Below are 23,495 nucleotides of genomic sequence, written 5' to 3' on the forward strand. Positions count from 1 at the left end.
CACGGAGTTGTACACTGTAGGTGGATGGTACTTCTGTGTTACGTGCGTTTTACAACAATTAAAAAAAACCCACAGTGAGAAACCATCACATCCCCTCCAGGATGACCACAATTAAGTGGTGGCCTGTCCTGAGCAACCACTTTGGAAAACTCCTTGGCTTTGAGGAAGGAGGAAGGGGCCACAAGCCAAGGGACGCACATGCCTCTAGACACTAGAAAAGGCCAGGAAATGGAAAAAGGCCTGCCTCCAGGGGGGCCCAGCTGTGCCTACACCTTGAATGTGGGCTTCTGGCCTCCAGAACTGTGAGAAAGGTCTGTTGCTTGTAAGCGCCCCACCTCCACTGCCACCTTGTGGCTGCTGGGGCTGAGCCGCGTGCCCGTCAAGTTCACACGCTGAAGCCTGCAACGTGGTTGTATTTGGAGATGGGATTTCAGGAGGGAATTACGGCTAAATGAGGTCACGGTCCGATAAGGTCAGTGGCCTTTTAAGGAGAAGAGAGGGAGCTCTCTCAGTGTGCGTGTCCCTAGGAAAGGCCACATGGACAGAGCAAAAAGCCAAAAGAGCTCCCTCCAAGAACCAGGCCGTGCTGGCACCTTGATCTGGGATCTCCAGTCTCAGAACTGTGGGAAGGAAAATACATTCCTGCTGAATTTGAAGCCCACCCCAGCCCCGTTTCGGCAGCTCCAGGCACCGGTGCAGCCCGGAACTCGGAACTGGGAAGGAAGGAGGTTAGTCTCAGCCTCTGTGTTGCCTGGAAACCATGGGGCGACCATGAGTGTGGAGAAACAGGGCGCCCATCTGGAGAGAGGAAGCCACGGACCTGAGAGAGGGCTGGGCGGACGGCCTCGGTCGGCAGGGCTCGCTCGGGCCCTGAGACCCTCCGTGCCCCACGTGTCCATTCCCGGCTGTGCTCAAGCCTCTGTGAACCGACTCTTCCTTGCAGCTGAGAAGTGCCTGGACCAAAATCAAGATCTCTTTCTCTCTTTTTAATTTCAGAGGTTACATTTGATCAGACTGTGAAGTTTGGGCAACCATCCTTTCTCTTTCTAAAGTCAGTTCTCCCATTAGCTCAGACATGGGGATTTAGGATCCCGCGCTGTCCTCAGTGGCCTGGAAGGATGAGCGGACCATGCGGTTCATCAAGGGGTTGAAGCGGGCGGTAGTTGTTCACCATCGTCTTCTCTTCTTCACCAAGTGCAGTAAACAGGAGTGTGCGCAAGGCATCCAGCTGGAATGGAGGGTGATCAGAGTGAGCTGGGTGCAGGAGCAGCGTGGGCCAGCTCCCATACCCCGTGTCTCGTGCCGTCCCCTCCACACTGAATCAAGGACCCATAGGACCAAAGCGACGTGGTGGAGGTGATGCCCCCGGTGGGTCAGAAAAGGCTCCGCAGCTTCCTTCTTGGTTTCCTTCATCCCCTGCTCTGGGGAGCCCACTGCCATGCTGTGAGGATGGAGAGGCCCATGCGGAAGGGAAGGGGCCTCCAGCCAACAGCCAGCACAGCTCGCCAGCCGCGTGAGTGAGCCGCATCGGGGATGAATCTCCCAGCCCCGGGTAGCTGGAAGACAGCCCCGCAGACATCTGACGGCAACTCCGTGAGCCAGCCCCCGCCAGCCCCAGCCAGGCTCTGCCCCACGGCAACCCTTACACCTACGTGCACCTACTGAGATCCCAATACAGCAGGGACTGTGTCCCAGCTATAAGGCCACTTCTGTTCTTTGAAAGGGGTTTTACCCCAACATGGACTGAAGAGCTGGCATTCGCCTCGTCCGGCCATTCATCATCGGAAGACTTGCCACGCCTGGGTCCTGACCACTGAGATTAGACAGCGCTAAATATAACTGTCCCCCCAGGTCCCCCCCTCAGCCCTCCTTCCCTCCCTGTGTTTCTCCCGGTCTCTCTCTGTCTCCCTCTCGCACACCAATATCGCAGGGTCAGAAGGAGCTGTGCTCGGTCACCTGGGTACAGGCGCAGCTCACCTGGTCCTGAGCCACCTCAATGGGCTTCCTGTGGACCATCCAGGTGACCGACTCGGAGAGCGGAGGCGTGGTGAGGGAGCCCAGGTATGTCCAGTAGTCCCGGCAGGCGGGCAGCAGGCGGGAGGGCTGGAAGGGGCCCACGGCCACCCGTGCGTCCTGGGAGAGGAGACCGCGTCAGCACTCAGGAGGCGGCATTGCGCTCGCTTTTATCTCAGGGAGGCAGCCTGGAGGGACGCGTGTCTCCGAGACAAGGGCTGTGGCCGTGGTTGCCGCATTTGGAAACTGTAATAAGAAAATGTGAGCCTTCCTTGCAGAGCAGCGATGCCCACCACAGCCTCGTGGTTTTCTTTTAAAGTGACTCACTTCATGTGCTTTGGCTGTGAAGACACCACACTTTTAAAGGCCGAGATGTAATAACATATACAACACAAACCTGACAGTTTTAACCCATTTTAAGTGTGCGGTTCAGTGGCATTAAGCACGTTCACGTTATTGTGCAACCATCGTCTCCAGAACTTTTTCGACACTTCAGACTGGAAACTCTGTCCCCGTGAACTACCCACCCCCTCCCCCCTCTCCCAGCCCCCAGCACCCACCCTTCTCCTTCCTGTCTCTACGAATGTGCTGTTCTAGGGACCTCATGGAAGTGGCATAATACGGGGTTTGTCCTCTAGTGGCTGACATCTCACTCAGCAGCACGTCCTCAAGGTGCGCCTGTGCCGTAGCCTGCGTCAGCTTCGCCTCCCTTCTTAAGGCGGAATCACATTCCGCTGTGCAGATGGACCACGCTCTGTCTGGCCATCACCCGTCAGCGGACACTGGGGATGATTCCACCTCTGGGCTGTTGTGAGTCACGTTGCCACGAACACGGGTGTGCAAATCTCCACAAGACCCTGCCATTGGTGACTCTGGGGACATACGCGGAGGCATAAGTGCTGGATCCCATGGTAATTCTATGCTTACCGTCCCCAGCGCGAGGGCTGTGGAAATGACACATGCGCAGGACGTCCCGTGTGGGCTGGACTCCCTGACTCAGGCCGGGGTTTCCTTCTCAAGGTGAGGGTGTGGGCGCAATGGGCCCGGACAGCCCAGGTCTCTGTGCTGCCGGGAGCCCGTGTTCAGAGTTCATGTTTGCTTGCTTCCCATGCTTTGGAAGAGGACAGGGAGAAACCTGTCTCCGAGTTCCCAGGGACACCAGGGGGTCCCGGAATCACTCACACGCTCGTGGCTGCTTGTCGAGCACCTTTGGTAAACCCGCCTCTGTCTTTGGCCCTGGGGCTACAGGGGCAGACAAAGCGTGCAAACCCTACCGCCCGACACCTGCACTGGAGGAAGGCAGACGCACACAGAACTAGTGTAAAACACCCAACAGTCTACCCGGTGCCAAGGGAGACGGAGAAAAGGCCAGTAAGGCAGTGAAAGAAAGGCAGGGGTTTGCGGGGAGGGGGGGGAGGGCAGTCCTGAAGGCCTCAGTGAGAAGGTGACGTTTGAGCAAAGGCATGGAGAAGGCGAAAGGGAAGAGCTTTCTAGCAAAAGACACAGCCAGTGCAAAGGCCCTGAGGCAGGGTCCGGCCTGATGGCTGGAGGGCAGCAGAGGCCACATGGCTGGAACAGAAGCAATAAGCAGAGATGTGGGAGGAGAAGCCTGCAGATGGGGACACTCCTGCTTCTGCCCGGGGCTGGGGACCCCTGTGGAAGCCCACCGCGAGGGGCCAGGGCACTGGGGCTGTTGTCTGGATGGCATAGAGACACAGCAGGGCTCTTGGCCAGTCTGCGCCTCGACGGACGTCAAAGGTCTGGGCAGCTTCTGCTCAGACGGGGGCAGGATACTCGGGGGCCCCTGGGCTTGGCAGGCCCAGGGTAGTAAAGCCAGTGAGACTGACAGGCCAGGGGGCTGTAGGGCACTAACCACACCCAGGTGGAGTGAAGCACCCACGTGGGGCCCACGCCCATGCCCGGCGGTGTGGGAGGACAGTCCCCAAGCACCTTGTGACAGGGCTGCACTCTGCACCCAACACCTCGTTCCCGACTGAACACAGCATCGTTGAAGTATGATTCGCACAGCACAGCACAGCACCCCCGTGTCTCCGGCCTTCTGTATGTTCACAGGGGACCTGTGACCCATCACCACATCAATCTTGGAACACCTTAATCACCCCGAAACAGAACCCCAGAGAAAAAGGGCCCCACAGAATAGTCCCTGGTGGTCATTCCCCCAGCCTCCCCTCCTGCCCCAACCCCACCGCCAGCCCCGCGGATCTGCCTGTTCTGGTCATCTCCCCAAAACGCAGTGACTTTGTACGTGGACCCCTATGCCGGCTTCTCTCGCTCAGCATGGTGTCTTCAATGTCCAGCCCTGCTGTAGCAGGTGTCAGAGTGTCAGTCCTTTTTGTCACTGAGTTCACCACGTGGTCTCGTCAGTTCTTGACGGACACAGGTCACATACGCATGTGGGACAAAATGCTGAAAGGCCACACCCCCAGACCCTGGCCCAAAGGCCAGGGTGGGCCAGACGCCCTCTGAGGCTCCCCGGCTTCTCAGAACCACACTTACGTCTACTCTGTTGACAAAGAAAGACAATAACAAGTGACCTTCCCGAAGCCAAGTAATTGGACGGTGGCAGAACCCAGATGCCCTGGGAGGTCTGCCCCATCCCACAGAGCTGGACACCACAGGGATGACTCAATGCTGGAGATCTTAAAAATCGACCCAGTATTGGGGGGCTGCGGGACTGTGACAAGTGGCTCGAGCCATCACCCTCCTACCACAAGGCAGAATCCTGCCTCTGAGGCAGGACCCTCCTCTCTAAAGATTCTAACTCTTATTTTTCAGGCAAGGAAACTGAGGCCCAGGGATGAGCATTAGGGCCGGAATTGGGCCCAGGCAGCTTCCCCGGTTCCCCCGCTGACTCCTGCAGAGGCAATCAGACCCCTGAGCAGACAGCACCCCAGCAGCTCTGTTCTTTCCCACCAAGAGGTGGAGACCACACTGATGGGAGGTGGATGAGGGAGGGGAACCTCCAGGTTTACTCTGGCCATGGACCAGTGAGAAAGCGGATGCTCCCAGCACCGCGACCTTGCTAAGTTCCTGAGCTGGCAGACAGGGCAGCAGGGGGCCACCTGGTCTGGTTCCAGGAGGCTGGCCGGAGGTTGACACCTCACAGATCAAACAGCCCCTCGAAGCGCCGAGGAAGGGCTGGCCCCCTGCTTCCATCTGGAGCCCCTCTCGCCATTGTTAGGACAGGTCGGAGCCCTTTCCGACCCCACATCCAAGGACCGCGCAGTGACCCCTTCCCTCCTGGAATCCTTCTGTTTGGTACTAAACAAATAAATGCAGTTTTCAGGAATTTCCATTTCTCCGTCAAACTCCTTTCCCAGCTGATACTGGAGAAAAGTGCCTTTGTTGGCCTTGCTATGGGGGGTGGGGTGGGCAGGGTGCCTGTGGGACCTCACCCCCAGCCCCGCCTCCCCGTGCTCCCGGGGCGGGGCCCATGCTAGCCGGCCAGGCGGCCCCCGGGCGAACACTCTCCAACTGTGTGAACAGGTGGGAACTGATTTCAGTTGGTTTTAAAACAAACGTCATCACTGGTGGCTGCTGTTGTCTGAGACAAGGCTAAAGGTTTTTTAAAGTGGATCAATTTCCCGAAAATACTAAGTAACTAATAGTTGCCCTGGTGAGTGGACACGGGGAACATCTTCGAGATGCTGCCTGCGTAAATTTTGGGAACCTGCTACTATACATTTTTTGTTTCCTTGCAAAGGAGTCCCGGCTCTAAACAATATTGCTTCTCCAGTTAAGCTGATTCCAAAGTCCAGGGCTCACCTTGTGCTTTATGCCGGGCAAGACTCTCACCAGCTCCTGCAGCGCCTGGTGGCGGGCCCCCAGCTGCTCGCGTGGAAGGGGGGACAGGCACATGTCATTCTCAGTGGACTGTGTTTAAAAAGGGCAGCTCTCCTAATGAACCCCAGCAAGCTTACCTGCAAAAACACGCCCAGCACAGCCAGGCCGTCCTCTCCCGTCACAGCTTCTTGGTAGTTCGGGTATCGCACCGCATTCCAGTGAACCAAATGCAGCTGGAACACAGAGGGAGAATTCACACCGCTCTGGACGCAGCGAGTCGCTCCGCGGCCGCCCCTCCTCCGGTGCGGCCGGTCTGCGCCCCTTTGATGATTTTAATGATTTTAATAAATTTGGGGCGGCCAGCCGGCTTGTGGCCAAATGTTCAGCAAACCACTGAGAGCAGGGGCTCAGCGTTTCCAGTGGGGTTGGGGGGGCGGGGGGAGAAGGGAGGCCCGCTTTAACTTCAGAAAACAGAAGTGCATGCAGGGATGGCTGGCTACCTCTCAGATATCCTAGAACGAGTGTTGCCAGATCAAACACAGGCCTCTGTGAAATTTGAGTTTCACATAATCAACAAGGAAATTTTAATGAAAGTCTGCCCCCCGCCATACATTCATCCTGCCTCAGTCCTCCCCTTCCCCTGGACCTCACCTCTGTCCCCCCGCACCCTCCTCAGTTTCCTAAACCAGACTCGGCATCAGGACTGACCTGACCACAGGGATTTAAAACAGGGGCGGGGAGCCAGGCTGCCGGCGAGGAGGGCGGCAGAGCTGGACACCCAGGTTCTGTGTGATGCACGCACGTGGCTGCAGGTGCGGAGTCAGGCTCAGAGCCGAGAACAGGCCTGGGTGTCCGTTCATCTCTCTGGCTACAGTGTGAATGGTGGTGGAGGCCTGTCTGAATGGTGACCCAGGCCCCGAGTCCACGAGGACTCGGCCCAGAAGGGCCCCAGGCCTCCCCCAGCAGCTGCTGGATCCCAGGGCCTGGGGGCTCTGCTGGGGTGCGGGGTCCACTTGGCTCCAGGTGGCTTCTTGCTCCCAACAAGCCCCAGTGTTCCTGGCCAGGTGCACTGGGACGCTGCAGGTGGCCTGGGCTCTCCCTGCCCTCCCACAGCCCACCTGGAACCCCACCCACTTCCAGAAATAAGGACTGCTGGACCCTAGGCCCTGACTCCCTCCCTCACAGACCCACCTCTGGAGCTGGCTTTGCCTTGCAAACCCCACAGGAATGACTTATTCCAACATCACAGGCCAGAGGCATGGCCAGGGAGTCCCCGCAGCCCCTGCTCAGCCTGCATCAGGGAAAAAACCCTGGTGGGTCCCAAGCTCTGACCCTGCGCCAGTGCTGATAGACTACAGTCACCTCCTCAGTCGAAACATCTGCTCATGAAAAACCAGAGTACCGGCGCGCAGCGACCACAACCAGGTACCGGCGCACAGCGACCACGACAAACCGGAGTACCGGTGCGCAGTGGCCACGACCAGAGGCCTGCGGCTCACAAAGTGAGCATGTTGCAAGCCAAAACGAGGTTTCTTCATTTCTGTCATCTTCGTAAAAATGCGTGCAATTACAACAACAGATGTAACTCCCTGATTATGAACTGTCCCCAGAGGCCACCTCTGGCTGTGTGATGACAGTGATGTTCACTTCTTGGTTTGACTGGATTCTGGTCCTGTTTTAACCATAGTATTACCTCCAAACAGCAGCGACACAAACAGTCCAGAACTTGAAATGCATTAAAAAGTGGGCAGCTGGTGGGTGGACAGAAGTGAAATAAAGTGAATATGGCAGAATGCTAACCATTGGATCCAGGTGGCACACGCAAGGGTTCTCAGTGTATAGTTCCTCCCATTTTTTTTGTATGCTGGAAAAATTTCATAATAAAATACTGGGAGGCATCTGTAAGGCACCACTCATCACCCCAACTCCAGCTCCTGACCTCGATCCCTACTCGTTTCCTCTCCTGACTCTCATTTTGGGATGTTGCAAATAACACTTTGTTTTAAGAAGATAATTTCTATTGGAAAGATTTTCTGTTCTCAATAGAGGGCCTCAAAGGGCAAGAAGCTGCTAGTCCACAATCGGCCAGCAAGCACGCGGCTGAGTGAGCGCTGAGAGCAGACTGCTCTTGAATCCCAGCTGTCTGATTCTGGCAAGTTACAATACCACTCAGAACCTCAGTCTCCTCTTCAGTTCAGGGAAAGTGTTAACAGTACCCTCCCTTTAGGACAGTCATGAGGTCTAATGGGCAAGGAGGCCAATTGCTCTGGTGTGAGCACTGAGGGTCCCACGTGCCAGGAAACCTCTCCTTTCTGAGCAACCAGGAGGCTTGATCACTCGACCATAGAGCCTGACGCGTGGGAAGCGCCACATGCCGGCTGCTAGGATGATGCTGCAAACCTCGGCGGGGTACACGTGGCCGTCCACTGCGTGCTCTGAGCCCCGCTCGTTCACTGCTCCCCAGTGGAAGTGGAACTGCTTTAGTCTGTAGAGATTTTCCAGGGGGCCACCGCTCACTCCTGCAATGTGAAACAGTGGGAGCTGTGTGTTAGTCTCTTTGTTGGCCTGCGGTGGTGCTGTGACACTTACACTGAGGTCGCATGATTTCTCTCTCAAGAGACTGCTGTCCTGCTGAAATGACAAACTGAAAGGTGGGACCTCAACTGTCCCCATCGCCTGCCCCATCGCCTGGCCCCGAGGGCCCCCAGCTGCTCACAGTGAACTCCTGAGCCGTGCAGGTGCCCGTGCTGCCACTGGTGGTGGTAGGGCCCCAACCCCCTCGGGCAGCAACAAGGCAAAGAAAACCACTTCTGAGGGGCACACCAGTGCTGTCAGATTTCCAGACTTTCCTTCAATTAAAAAAAAAATTTTAAAAAGATGGCTTTTGAATGACAGAATATCAGATTAAACCATAGCACCAAATAATTTCATAAGCAGATATGTAATGAGCATGATGTTTAAAGAAATGAATTCTGAGATACAGTCAGTCCAGCCTCACTATAGGGCCACTTTGATTGGAACTGTCCTTTCTAAGTCACCCCGAATCCCCAGAGAGGCCTCCCCAGGAGCTGTTAGCATGACGCTCAGGCTCGGCCCTGAGGATGTGTCACAGGGAACTCTGGCTCTGAACTGGGGTGTGGTAGGTGCCGTCCCCAAAGGCCCAAGGCCAGGGCTGGGAGTCTGCATCTGAACGAGCTCCCGGGGGGCTCTGATGTGAGGGGGCCCACCTCAGCTGCACTTTGCTAACAGATTTCCACCAAGTGCTACAAATACAATGGTAACGGCTGGACATCTTGCTTGTGATTGAGGTGAGCGTGGTGTGACAGTGGGGTGGCTGGGACAGCTCAGGGAGACACCGGCAGAACAAAGGTGTGAGTTCCCGGGGTAGCAACTCCTTGATGTGGCAAAAGCAGGGAAGACACGTCGTGCTGTGAAGGAGGCTGCTGAGAGTGTCCAAAACGCCTGGCTGGAGGTGTCCTCTGTTTGGTTTTTGCCATTAAAGGCGCTGGTAGCAGAGGGCATTGAAGCATAAAACAGAAAACAGATCCAGTTCGTGATTCCACCCCCGATCAAGTCCTGAATCCTGTCTGTCTTCACTCGAAAGTGAGCGTGTTGGCCTAGCATGTCACCACAGCCACCTCGTCATGAGGTCTATGGCTTTGTTCTCCTGACACATTACATCTCAATTTAAAAACATACACAGAGGGAGGTGGGTCTAGGTCAGTGGTAGAACGCGTGCTTAGCACGCACAAGTCCTGGGCTCAATCCCCAGTGCCTCCGCTAAAAAGTTAGTAAGTAGGTAAATAAACCTAATTACCCCCTCCCCCAAAACATACACAGGAGTATCTTCCCCCGGCCAGTATATAAAGCACAGTAGATCCAGGAGCCTGGGCCCACCGGCCAGCAGCACAGAGAGCCTCCCCGCTGGGTTCAAACTGCAGGACTTCACTGGAGATTCTCTGAGGCTGAAAATACAGGGGGTGAGTTTTCCCTTCGAGGGGTGAGGATGCTGCAGCCAGCTGGCCTTTGTAGCTTTGAGCTGTTTTTTAATTCATTAGGAGAGGTTACGAGGATGCTGGTAATCCCGGCCATGGGAGCTAGGATTCAAACCCAGGTTCAACGCCCAAACCTGTGCCTTTTCCACTGTGTCCTTCAAAGGACAAAACAGCATCTAAGGAAGAGACACAACCTCCAAACCCAGGCAGTGGTGGTCTCTGTGCCTCTTCTGCCTGTGGGAAGCGAGTCTGCAGCCCTGGCCAGCAGGCGCCACGTGCCACTAAGATGCACAGATAAGCGCATTGCTGTGTGACCTTGAACACGTTGGTCAGCCTCTGGGAGCCTCAGGCTGCCCAGCGGGGGAATGAGGCGGGCTGGCAGGATGAACTGAGATCGTGACCCCATGCTGTGCAGTCAGACAGCGGCGAGGCCAACCGCTGATGCTGGGGCCCCATGTCACGTAACCTGGCACCTGTTAAAGAAGAGAGGGTTCCCTCCGGCTCAAGCATCTTGGGACTCTGCGTGGACACCACACAAGGCCTTCAGAAATAGCGACACCAACTGCCCGGGGCGCAAACCCACCACTGGCTGCAAGTCAGCCAAACCCCACCAAAAATAGCCTCCTGGAAAAACCACTCCCCGCTGTTGCCAACAACAGAGAAAACAGGGAATGGGGCGCTGCTGGGATGGGAGGGGACCGGGCACACGAGCATCGCTCCCTCCTCTGGCAGGTGAAGAGCTGCAGGATTCCAAAGGCTTTCCCAAGGTCACCCTCCGGGCAGGACTGGAGTCTAGGGACCAGGGCTCCACGCTCTCCCCACATCCAGCTGCCCCCAGAATTCTCCATGAAAGCAGCCTCCCTGCATCCCCCACACCACCCCACCCCTGTCTGCTTCCTAAAGAGAGCAGCCCGCCCGCCCACCCGTTTAAGGAAGAGAATGTGGATGGAGCGCTGGCTTTGGAATCCAGGTCCCCCGCCTGCCAGGAAGAATGTTCCTCTCAGTGGGGCTGCTCCTCCCCACTTTCCAGCTGACATCTGGTCATTTGTAAGTGAACGGCAGCGGCCACCCCGGGCTGGGACCTAGCAAACTCATAACAACCCCCCAAAGGCTGTTGCCCCTGGATCCTCTGGGACCTGCAAACGCAGATGAGGAGAAGAGCACGGAAGTGAGCGGCAGCAGGGCCCGCAAGCCCCGGCGGGGCTGCAGCAGCTCCCCTGGCGAGGCGGGTGCACCCGGAATCGGGCATTCTGGTGCCCGTGAGCCCCACTCCTTGAAACGCATTTCAGGAGAAGAGAAAGAGCGCAAGAAGCCGGCGGGGAGTGACGCAACGGGAGCTCCTTGTGCAAACACACACAGCCGTTGATTTAAACACCACCACCTCTTTCAAGTCTGGAACAGAAGACTCTCTAGAACAGTGTCTCTAAAATCAGATGGACCGGCAGAGACAGTCACCAGCCAGTGTCATTATTTAAAAACCGGAGGACAGTATCTTGCCGCCCTTTCTGTAGGTGGTCAGGGGTGTGCTCGGGGTCAGGGGTGGCACCGTCGCCTCCAAACGCAGTGATCGCGGTCCAATTACTGAACTGCTCCCAGTCTCAGTCTCCCTGCCAGTTAAATGGGGTGGATCCTAGTGCCTGATTGACAGGGACATTGCAAGGATTAAGTACAAAGTCCTTAGCAGAATGTCTGGTATTTGGGGTGCACCCAAAGGACAAAAAGCCAGCAGCCATGGCCTGTCTCTGCTGCGGGATGAAGGGACTGGCAAAGGAGTAAAGGGTCTTGCCCGATGGTCAGTACGAGCTGTGGAGGCTCCTAGCTGACAAGGCAGCGTTCACTGAATGCCTGCTACACTGGGAGTCATGCAAAGCACCCTGCTTTCCCCAGGGACCGCTCCTCACAGCAACCCTTCCAGCAGTCACTGCCATCCCACTTTTGAGATGGGGAGACTGAGACTTAGAAGAGTTAAGTCACCTGCCCTGGGTCACCCAGTGCCCCCAACCCAGGACTGCTCGAAGATCCAGCCCCTTAGCTTTCATGGCAGGATTCAAGCTAAACTTTTGGCTTTTCCTGCCCCAAAAGTTAAGAGCCCAGTTTAAGGCTGCAGCTCTGAATAAAGTCATCTCAAAGTGACTTTCTATAATGAGAAGGTGGTGTCAGGGTAATTCCCTTCAATAAAACAGGTTGGGGGTGGGTAAGCTCAGTGTTAGACCATGTGCTTAGCATGCACGAGGTCCTAGGATCAATCCCCAGTACCTCCATTTAAAAAAAAAAAAAAACACCTAATTACCTCTTCCCACCAAAATAAAATAAAATAAAAGTAAAACAGGTTAAAAAGATAAGCTCAATTTGTGAAAAGGGGGTCTTTAGCTTGTCAGCCCCAGACGCCTCTGCCAGCGGGGTGTTCACGGACTGTCGCCCCAGCACCATCACCCCAAGGTCTCCATGGCGGCTGCGTCAAGACGTAACAGGGGAGTTGGTCCCTGAGGATGGACGGCATCGGAGGCCGACTCCAAGCCCAGACCCCACGGTCCCTGTTCTCACCACAGAGCTGATGACGGCCGTCTATTTGCAGTTTGGTGCTGTCACCGAGATGAGCTAGCTGTCGGCAGGCACGGCTGTTTTAAGGCTTAAAATAAGCACAAGAGCAGTTGGAGATGTTGTAATGAATCAAACCGGCAAATATCACGGCACGCTGAGCACCCGCCTGTTCTCAGGACTCTGTGGGATTTAGCTCACATTCTGACACCCTCCGCACCAGGGCGAAGGCTCTCCGTGTGTCCTCTGCATCAGGAGGGTCTTTGTCACTCTGGGAAGGCAGGCGGCCCGCATGCTCTCAGGGCCTGAGGGGCACAGCCTCACCCCCAGGACCCTGAAGGCCAAAAACAAGCGAGGGCAGGCTGCTCTGGGGGAGCTGAACTCTGGGGCCATCACCGGTTGGCTCTGGGTTTGAAGCCAGGCCATGTGGCCGGGGAACGGGCGATGGGAGTGCAGGTGGGGACGGAGGGGCTGGTGACCTCAGCCTGGCTGACGCTGGGGGCTGGGAGGGACTGACACGGCTTCCTGGGCTGTGGAGGGAAAAGCGCTTTCCTAGGTGGGGTTATCCTTTCACGGACTGGGCGAGGAGACGGGCTCAGAGAACCACAGCCCAGAGACCTCCCAAATATCGCCTCACCCCAAACATGCTCACACCCAGAACTTAAGGGAAGAAATAGCGAACGAGGAATGGAGGTAGAAAACAGACAGCTGTAGGAGCCGTAGTGCCAGTTTACAAATTTGCAGTGGAAAGTAACTGCCCAGGATAAAAATGTGACAATCGTGTCCCTTCTTCCTGGTCAAGGTGTCTTCTCCGGACCCAGTAACCACAGTCGCCTTCCTGAGAGCACAGGGTTCCCTTCCCAGAACCTGTCTTCCCCCGTGCACGTCTGGGAACCACCAGCTCACGCCCACCTCAGGCCCCTCACCTGACCCGGCCAGGGAGAAGGATCTCCTGGGACCTGGGTCCTGCGTGGGTGCAAAGCAGTTCCTGACCCGGCTCCAGGGCCCACCTTCAGCCTGCCTTTCCAGCAGGGACCCTCCAAATTCTTCCGGGCATCTCCCTTTTGGCCTATGTGCTGGAGACAGGTGTTTTGGCCAAAGATCCCCGACTGATGGAAGAGAATCTGTGAGCTTTGTGAACTCTAAAGCCACACCGGTCTGCAGGCACGAGTCCCCTCCAGGAGCAGACACTGGAGAACAGTGCTCAGGGACTCGGGCACAGGACCTGCCCTGCTGGCACTGGGGCTCATTATCAGTGGTCATTTAGATGATCAAAGGCCGTGACTGGCTTCACTTCACACGTGGCTTAAAATTCACTTTGGTGCTGGAAGGAGCCATAGCCAGGGCCTGTTAGCAACCCTGCAAGAGAGTGACCCTTCAGGAAGGCTGCTCACCAGTTGCCATGGGGCCCCCAGGCTTGGAGTTTCCATTTTACCTCCTGCAGCTGATGGACAGGGTCACGCAAACACAGAGTCCTCTGCGGTCAGAAAGCGAGAGGCCTGGCCAGTGCTGCCTCCGTGCCGTCTCCGTGCTCCCTCTGGTGGGACCCAGGAGCAGAGCACAGCCCTGCCGCGTTCTGATCATCTCACTGATGGAACTGGATTGAATGCTCACTCCTCCCACTGCACACGGGCCTGTTCCACTCCTCCCACCGAGCGGGTATCAGATTTCAGTTTCTAGAAGAGGAGACTGAGGGTCAGAGAGGTTAGCGGACATGCTCATGCCACGCGGCTGGTTGGCCCTTTCTGCTCCAGAGCTGAGCCCTGACCACCACACTGTGCTCCGTTCCCTGAGCCCTTCAGGAGGAAGATGAGCTGCCCCCAACAGAGGAGGGTCCTTCCCTCTGCTGGGCTACTGACTCCACACGGCCAAGTGGGTGGGAGGGGGTCAACTGGGCATCTGAGCTCCCAGGACTCAGCCCTACGGTGTTGGCTTCTTTGCTTTTCTGTGGATGGCAGGGAGTGGGATTTAGAAACAGCTTGTGGTTCGAATACTGGATATGGAGGTCCTCTTCCCGGACATGGGGATATTTACCCACCTCTAGGGGTTACCGTGAGAATTCAGTGCCCTGAAATGTGGACCCTGATTCGCACACTGATTTGCCCCGTATGGACACTCAGAGCATCTGGCAGCAGCGCTGACCATCACTACTGGTAGTAGTTTAGGACCTGACTTGGAGAACACAGGCATCTCCTCAAGAAGCAGCAGGGCTCATCTGTGGCCTCTGGCCCTTGACCTTCCATCCTGCTTTCTGTACCTGCGCTGCCCATGCGGTGGAAGGAGCGGCACCACCCCTCCAGGACAAGGATACCCGTGTGCTGGGGCGAGGGGGCCTCACCAATGAGGGGTCCGTGTGGGGCCAGTGCTGTCTTCCTTTCCGCCCCCTCCCCTCCTGTAAGCCCCTCCCCCCAGCCCTTCCTCTGGCCGGTCAGCCCTCACATTCCTTGAGAAGAGCTGCCACCTCCACCTCTGATGTTCATCATCTCTGCCTGGCTTTGATGTCCCAGTACTCCTGTCCCTCCCGCTGGAGACACTGGACAGATGCGGACGGGAATGCCCTCGGCCCCCAGCTCTGGTTCCGAGTTCCTGGCGCTCACCTGTCGGCACGACCTGACCAGAGGGACCACATTCTGTGCAAAATGACATCTGCCCCGTCTGCCTTCTCCACTCACGTCCTTTCTGCTCCTGGGGCTCTTCCTTTCCCATCTATGCAGGGTTTTTTGTTTTTTTTTTTTTAAATTATGGGACTGCCTCATTATTTTCATTTTTTACTGCAAAACTTTTTTGTGTTCTTCCCATTTTTCAGCTGCAATTTCCATTTCCTTTGCTCCCAGCAGCTCCCAGTTTCTATTGGAGGTGAACAAAGGAGACAGAAAATCTGACAGAGGGGGCTGCAGGCTGGAGATGGGGGGTGGCCATGTGAAACTGAGCAGGGGAGAAAGAGGAAACTGGGCTTTTGGGGAAATAACAAGTAAAGTGAAACCAGATTGGCTTGTGTGGACCTACGCCATGGAGGGGATTATCCAACTAATTTATACGGCCCGGGAGAGACACCCAGATAATTCTTTCAGTCTGTGCAGGGCAGTGGGGGGCAGTCGTTTTGAACCAGATTAAGAAGGTGGTGGAGGAGCCAAAAAGTGGGGGTCAGGACCAGGTCAGTGTAGAGGCCTGGCTGCAACAGGGCAGAGAAAGCCCTGAATTTGAGGGTGACCAGAATCAGGGTGGGTGAGGCCAGCTCAGATTCAATGCAAATGGGGGGCTCCCAGGAGAGCATGGGTGTGCCTCTCTTCTGGGGACAGCACCCCTGTGGCCCTCCCTTCTCGGTCCCTCTTGCTCCAGGCGGGCTCACCCTCGGTCACTGTGGCGGCCTTGCCTTACACGAGTGACCGAAGCGGGGTGATGACCAGCAGCCTGGGTCGGTGCTGCAGTCGTGGGGACAGAGACGCTGCCCTTGGTGCCGCTCTCCTGGGAAGCGATCCCATCTGGGAACCCCTGCTGGGTACAAATCCCCCCAGAGGAAGGCAGAGCTGAGCGAGGGACAGTCTGACCCAGCCATGCCGGGCTGGATGTTTCAGGATCTGAGCCAATAAGTTTCCCTCTTCGTTGCTGAAGGTAGTTTGAGTTTCAGCCACGTGCAACCAAAAAGGAGTCTTAACCAACACAGAGAAGGCAGCAGGGCTGGGAGGGAAGAGGGCAAGGACCAGCGGTGACTGGGACCAGCTCTGGTGGGCTCCTGGGAACCGCCTGCGAGCACCTCCTCCCAGCTGATGGGCGGTGACTGCACTGGGAGCCTGAAGCGTCCGTGCGGCAGTGTTTACACCGCGGAAGGTGGCGGACGCTGCACATCATGCTCTCCTGCCCCGCCTCCCAGACCTAGAGAGCCAGTCACCCAGCATTTACCAGCAGTCCGCCAGCCGCACACTCGGAAGGGCCCGCTCTCCGGAGGAGGGGTCTGAGAGCCCCGCAGCGCCGCGCTCTGCCTGCCAGTCTTCGTGCGTCAAGCTGATCGGCACTGCCACCGTCCCCCCTCCATCCCGCCCGGGCTGTGCAGCCGCGCCTACCACGGGACCACGTTTGAGCGAAGAGTAAAGCTGAGGCAGAGACCCCCCAGCTGCCTCCTTTCTGCTTCTCCTCAGTCCGGTCCCTTCTGTCTGCTTGTCTGGAAACAAGGGGCAGACACTGGAAACCACGCTGACGGGAGCAAGAAAGAGCCTCGCTCGTCCGGCGCTGACGTGGCTTCCGGCGCAGCTGCACTCAGAGGCCCGGCTAGAGGCCTGGGGCCTGGCTTCTCCCACCCTGGGCCTTGCTCCCCGTGCCCGCCCGCCCGAGGACCGCAGGCCCGGGCTCACCTGTCCCCCCACACTGCGGGCAGGAGAGGTTCCCTCCTGACCTGGCTCTTAAGACCCCCTCGGCTCTCATTGGCCGGGCTTGAGTCACATGCCCACCCTGGGCCAATCACTGAAGCCAGGGAAAGGGGCGCTCCGACTGGCCACGCCCCCTCCTATGATTCGGGCTTTGGGTCAAAATTCAAGAGGTTGAAATTCTTGACCAAAAGGAGGCCTTCATTTGTGACTCTGGGGATGCTTTCAGCCACGGTAGTCTGGTTTCCCAGCCAAAACTCTGACCTGAGCTCCCGCAGATACGGGAACATCCAGGTTCCCAGGTCTGGCGGCCGTAAGACACCCGAGCAGAACCACAGCCTGTAAGCGTCGCCGGGGCGTCCCTGTGCCACTTGCGGGTGGGCCTGGCGTGGGCTGCTTCCTGCTGTGGGCGAGGGAGGGCGTCGCAGGCCGACCTCAGCGCCCCTGCCGTCGCGTCCGGCGGGCCCGCGCACACGGGCTTGGCTGGGCTCGAGCCAGGAGCCCTGCCTCGACCCTGAGGACCTGGCGTGAGCTCGGGCACGCTCACCCCATGTTGGGGTCTCCTCCCCTGAGTTCAGGCCTCCGACCTGCTCTCCGTGGGTGTTGCACGCACATTCTTCCCACGGAGGGTTTATGCTCCTTTAAGTCCCTTCTTTGGAGAGCAGAGACCCCGTGGTGAGGGCGCTGTGACCTTTGGCCAGGAGTCTCTGAGCCTCCTGGCTCTCATCTCTCAAACAGGGATTAAAGTGTATCTCACACTAGGTCTGCTCAAGGGAAGCCCTTGGCAGTGGGGCGGGGGCCGCGCACAGCTGCTGCAGCGATGTGAGTGGGTTTCAGAATCAGTGGCGGCTGGGTCTGAAGCAGACCCCTCTGCTCCCCTGCCCTCCACCTGGAGTAAGTCACTCCCCACGGAGCCTCTGTTCCTCCTCGCACAGAATGAGGGCGCCCACGCTCTTTACAGCTGTGTCTGTCTGTGCCGTGTGCTCTTACTCATCTGATGGGGGTGCCTCTAAAGGGCGTCTTTACACGTCTGTCTGTGTAGCATACCCTCCCCTTCTAGAAGCAGCACCACGATTACTCCTGGGACCCACACCTCCTTGGGTACGTGGTCCTGGTGAGGATCTCGGTCAGGGTGGTGGGTGCTCCACAGACCCACGGCTGGGCGGGTGCCAAGATCAGCCCCCTGTCCTTCTCCCCTGGAATCTGAATGATTGTATCAAATGTATCTTAACAATACACATGCAAAAGTCCAAAGTCACCTTCACAATTTTTCCTATTTTATGACCTAAAGGAAATAAATCTGCTGCAGAGACATCAGCGAGGCTCACGGCTGCACATAGAAGTCACACAGGAAAAGAACGGATTCTGTAGCAGCTCGGCCACACCCATCACTGCTTTTCTCACAATGATTAGTGCGTTCCCGAACCTGTGAGCCAACCAATTAAAAGTTCAGGAACTATTACTCTTTATTCACTCTTTTAAAGTCATGGCATAAAATTAAAAAAAAAATACGTACCATATTAAACCTGAAAAACCAATTATAGTTGCTCTTTGGGAATCTGAACTTGGAACAGACCAGCAGAGGCAGAAGAAAAGTTGGCACACCAAGCAAATAAACGCAGAAACCCCTGCTCCCCACGTCCCCGAGCTGGCTTGCTCCTGTGCCTTTTAAGATCTGGTCAATGTCCAACTCTCTCTTCTCTTCTTTGAGCTAATCTTATCCTCCCAAGAAGAGCCTTTTGCTTCTCTTGGCCCAGGTTGGGGTTCCTGTCACTTGCATTTGGTGAACCCTACGTGAGAAGCGTCCCCAAAGGACACTGTGACAGCTGTCCCAGGCATGTAGACTGTGCCCAGGAAACACGGGCTCCTCCTTACCTGGGAGATAGGAAAGAGACCCTTGGAAAGTCTGAGCCACATGTGTGCGAAGCACCTGCCAGGGCCTGGAGTAGGGAAAAAGGTCTCTCGAGCCCACTGCTGCAGCCATCGGGGCAGGTCAGTCTGGGCCTCGCTTGCGGTCAAGTCCCTCTGCCCAGCTCCAAGCAGGCCGGCACATGGGATTCCGGCTGCTCAGAGGGCTTCCGTGTTGGGACAGAGAATTTCTAAGCAATCCCAGCCCTCAGTGGTGGAAGTACACACACAGAGGTCACAGCAGAGCCAGGTCACAGGGTCAGGCGGGCCTCCCCGCCACAGGGGCAGAGTGAAGGCCCTGGGGATAGGAGTTTATCTGTCCCACCGGTTGCGCTGAATCCTCCGCAGTGAGCTGTGACGCATGTGGAGGGTCGCCCACCAGGGACACCTGTAGGACACTTGGTGCCCAGGTTTTCACAGGGGGCTGGGCACGTGGGCACCCTCTTTCATAAATTCCCAACGCCCAGAAGGAGACAGATGTTCGGCATAAACGAGGCTTATGATGATACCACGAGGTGCCAAAAAAACACCAGATGGAATCCGGCAGCCAGTCCCAGTAAGTGAAACAGAAGTGGAAGGAAACTTCCTAACCCCATGGGGTGTCCACCCCGTCCTGGTGAGGGTTTAATGAGATGTTCCACGTAGATCCCCTGGCAAGATGCTGGGACCCAGTAAGGGCTCAGTGGCTTCTGGGATCTCTCTCCCACGTCCCTGCCCACTGGCGCTGGACCGGCACTGCCACCAGCATCCCAGACAGCCTCCGCTCGGTTCCTGCTCCCTGCTCCTCTCCTCTGATAGCTGGGCATCCAGCCAGGTCACTGTGCCCCGTGTCACTCTGAATAAGAACCAGCGAGGTTCCCAGGCTCCGGACGCTCCCCCCCCCGCATCAGCACGATCTCCCTCCTCCTCTCCCTTCAGGCCTCCCTCCACCCCCTCTCTCCTCTACCGGTTCTGCTCTTTTCCTGCTGTGAGACATACTTCCGTTTTATTAGCGCATTGTTCCTTCCCCAGTGATGGCGGGAACATAGGTGGTCTGCGTCACTCTGCACCCCCCGCCCCGTTACCACCCTTGCCTGTTCTCTGTCCCCAAGCAGTGTGTATACACTCAGGAGTGACAGGACCCAAGGGCCCCAAACCCCAGCTCAGGCTCACCTGACCCCTCGCTGGAGTCGTCAAATTCCACCTGGAAGAGGTACCCGGTGTTCCACGCGCACAGGCAGGACGCCGCGTCATAGGAGACCCTGAGGGGCTTCAGCCGGGGGTCGTAGATGCTGTCCCTCCAGCGGATGTTGATGGGGGACTGCCGGGCGCCCCCCCGCACAGAGGCCGGGCCCTTCCAGAGAGAGTGCACTGGGGCAGAGAAGGAAGGGGAGACCCTGAAGGCGGGTGGCATCATTCCAGCCTCAGAGGCAGAAACCTCACCAATGGGGTCCCCAGGGAGCCAGCGTTGTGCTCAGGAAGCTGGCCCAGTGTAAGCCTGGGGCCCCAGACCGCTCAGCCTCTCAACCCCGCCCACGGGCAGACCCTCGCTCATCTCCTCTGCAGATGCTGCCAGAACCTTGTTCCTTCCCACTTGGACTGCAGCTCGCCTTGGCTGAGTGGCGCTGCACTGAGTTGGTTCTGACCCATGGTCATTGTCACCATGTGGCCACCAGAAGTCAGGCCCCCTGGGTCCAGCCCAGACCCAGACCCGGGGAGGCAGGCGGTGGAAGAGGGGGGCCGAGGGCAGAGCGGGTTGGAACTTCTCTTCCAGGCACATCCCACCCCTCTGGCTGACATTGTGGCCACGGGGCCAGTTCACAGTAACCCTTCCAGCTCCCTACAAGGAGTAGAAACCACTCCAGCAGCAAGAAAATTAAGCAGAATGGACCCTCATCCCCTTTGCTCGAGGTTTCTGCTGCTCTAGGCTGCCGCCCAGACCTGGCAGGGTTTTCTCTGTTCTTTGTGGACCCTGAGGGCCACCCCCAGCCCTCCACCAAAGGTCGCTCAAAGCCTGAAATTCCACCCTTAGATTCGTGTCTGCCTTCCCTACGGAGGCGGACGCGTTGCTCAAGGCAATCCTTTATTTTGATACACAAACACAGAAATACGTTACACCAGGATTTGAGGGCGAGCTGGGGTGGGAGTGGCACAGAGCCGGGAGCTGGAGGGCGTCATGGTGAAGAGGAGCATGGGGAGTGGTCGTCTGGCTAACGGGGGGTGAGGAGCACCCAGCCACGCGGCAGACCCAGTTCGCACAGATTCACAGAGCAGAGGCTAGGCTGGTACAAAGGCAGTCGTCTTCCTTGGTCCCGAGGGGGAAAACTGGGGCCTCCTGAGGCCATGCAGGTCGTGTGAATGAGCGAGGCTGAGGGCTGGTGACTGTCACCCTGGGGTGGCAGGCAGCGGGGAGAGGTGGGGGCTGTGTCTGCAGAGCACAGGGAGCACCTGTTGCCTGATTTTAAGTGAAGGAAGCCGAGCTGCATGGCCACACTTTACTGAGTGGTACTTTTGCTTTTTTGAAACATCTCATGTCTGTTTCTGTGGGCTTCAAGGGAAGTCAGAGGCTGTGTGCTAAGCCGGCCACAGCCGCCGCCGCTGGGAACAGGGGTGCGAGGGGCTCTCCCTCTGCGAGCACACCGTCCTCTCTGGTTTGAAACCTACAGGAGGTCTGGGTGGGGCCTGAGGTTCTGCAGGCCTCACAGGCCCCCAGGGGCTGCTGCTGGCCTGAGGGCCCCTTTGAGTGCTGGGCGACCAGAAGTTCAGGGCTCTGGTGTCTGTCTCTGTGCTGAGTCCAAGAGGGCCCCTGGGTCTCCTACTCTCTGGGACCTGCAGCAGCTCCTGGGGCCACGCTCACCTGGGGGTGTCGGCCAGCACACCCCAGGCTGCTGCCCTCACCAGCAGGGGCCCAAGGTCTGGCCTAATGGGAACCCGAGTGGAGCCCAAGGTGCTGCTAGACATCACCCTGTGATCCGAGTGGAATTTTCAGCCTGGACCTCCGGTGCAGACCAACGGATTAACTGGAAGAGCCGTCAGCATTGGCCGAGAGCCCTGTGTGTGCCAGGCTTTCCGCCCACGTCATTTCACCTTACATGGCCCTGTGTGGCATTTCATCATCCCGTTTTACAGACGAGGAAACTGAGGCTCAGGGAGGTGGAGCGGCCAGCTTGCGCCACTGACAAGTGTCACTGGTGCCCACCCCTGGAGCGCCTGGCTCCGGAGCCCCTCTCTTTCAATCACCCGAACCTGGGAAGTGCAGAATATTGATGTCAATGGTGAGCTCAGCTGTCCAGGCGGGCCTTGGATCTGACAGAGGAAGACCCTGAGGCCCAGAGCGCGGGTGGGAGGAGTTCAAGGTCACCTCTGCCAGGAGGCCGGTGCAGGGCAGTCCCTGGATGGAGCTGGCGGGTGCCCTACTTACCCTGTTTGCTGAAGTCCCCTGCTGGGGTTTGGAGCCTGATGCCAGCCGGGCATGGCTTGTCGGGGCTGGATGCCGAGAAACAGGAGCTTGTCTCAGGGCCAGGGGGTGCTTGCTACCTGCCTTGCTTCGAGGATCTCGCCCTCCTGATGGCCCCGTGAATCTGACGTTAAGGACTGGCCCTCATCTCCCACGGGAAAGACAAGCTGGAAATCTGAACCCAAACCGTCTGCTTCCCGACCGTCTCCCATTTTGAAAGACACCATAAAATGAGACAAACATCAAATTGTATCTGGGGAAACTCCAAGCTCTACTTACACGCATTATTCTTGCTTCTCTCTGCACAGGGACCCAGCGAGCATGATCGCTCTGGCCTTAGCCAGTGACTGCGGAGGGCTCCCCACGTCTGCTTGACCAGGATGGAGAGACCTGAGGACTCCGGATGGCTCCCGCCCAACACCGGGGTCCTGAGCATCTTGTGTCTGTCTCCCAGGGACCCAATAACAAGAGGGAGGTTTTAAAACCTACGATCTGCCCTCCCTGTGGTCAGGACAGCCGAGGAGTGGGATGGACCCGCCTCTTTTTCTAAAAACTCACCCAGAGCCCTGAGCCTGATGGTTAAATTTCAACCCATGCCCGCCCTGGCCTCTTGGATGATCTGGGGTTCAGCTTGGGATGGGTGCATTGGGATGAGTGGCCCTCACGGTGGCCAGCCCCTCGGGTCACCATGCTTTGATCCAGTAAACAGTGGAGTGAGGGCACCAGGGACTGAGGGGAACCTTGTGGAGAGCCCGTGGCCAGACCTGGGAGGAGACAAGAGCAAACAGACCAAAGTCCCTGATCTTGGGCGTGATCTGGTTCGGGGCTGTGCCACCCTCCAACCGGGGCCCCTCAAGACCATGCTGTGGGTGTACTTCCAGGGGATGGTGGGTTCAGAGGTGCAGGGACAGGAATCAGCCAAAACTGCAGGCTGGTGGAGCCAGTGAGCAGGTGCCCCTCTCTGCCCAGGGCTCCTGGGAGATAGCCCATCCCCCTCTCCACAAAACAGACACAATCCAATAGGAACTCGTTCTGCCCAAGGTGATGTGACCTGGTTAGCTGGGACACTGCTAGGCTGTGCCTCCTGCCTCCGCATAAGTACTAACGTGCCCCTTTCACACACAGAAGTGCCCACATTTGGACAATAAATTAGGTGGTCACCCGGGCCATACAACTTGTAAAAACTGCAGATGTCGGACAGCAAAACCCGGCTTTGGACTCCACAGCAGTCTATTCCCCGGACACTGCCTTTTCTTTCTTGTTTTTTTCCCCCAGATACTTTCTGTCTATGACATGGAGACGACAGGGTTCGGATGGAATGGTTCTGTAATTTTTTTTGGGGGGGTGGTTTTAAATTTATAAGCTTCGAGGGAGTAGGGAGATCATAATTTATCACAGAATCCTGAATTCTTAGGTCTAGAAACCCCACAGGACAGGGCT

General features: G+C 57.1%; 1 protein-coding gene and 2 long non-coding RNA genes across 3 annotated transcripts; 1 reads left to right on the top strand and 2 right to left on the bottom strand.

Annotated features, from left to right (window-relative positions):
• Positions 1-965: 965 nt before the first annotated feature.
• On the bottom strand, positions 966-22,579 carry CA5A (carbonic anhydrase 5A). Its single transcript, XM_006180715.3, is given in 8 exon segments — positions 966-1,146; positions 1,148-1,228; positions 1,978-2,133; positions 5,800-5,862; positions 5,955-6,050; positions 8,218-8,336; positions 19,772-19,969; positions 22,335-22,579. Coding segments are annotated over 8 exon segments (933 nt in total). The 5' UTR covers positions 22,492-22,579; the 3' UTR covers positions 966-1,083.
• Positions 1,853-4,945, top strand: LOC116658784. Its single transcript, XR_004314087.1, has 3 exons — positions 1,853-2,061; positions 2,950-3,033; positions 4,810-4,945. It is a non-coding gene; the product is annotated as an uncharacterized LOC116658784 (long non-coding RNA).
• On the bottom strand, positions 13,062-16,387 carry LOC116658783. Its single transcript, XR_004314086.1, has 3 exons — positions 16,251-16,387; positions 13,786-14,026; positions 13,062-13,709 (listed from the first exon to the last, which is right to left on the bottom strand). It is a non-coding gene; the product is annotated as an uncharacterized LOC116658783 (long non-coding RNA).
• Positions 22,580-23,495: the final 916 nt, after the last annotated feature.

The sequence above is a fragment of the Camelus ferus genome, chromosome 21 (genome assembly GCF_009834535.1).
Source record: "Camelus ferus isolate YT-003-E chromosome 21, BCGSAC_Cfer_1.0, whole genome shotgun sequence".
NCBI classification, from domain to species: domain Eukaryota; kingdom Metazoa; phylum Chordata; class Mammalia; order Artiodactyla; family Camelidae; genus Camelus; species Camelus ferus.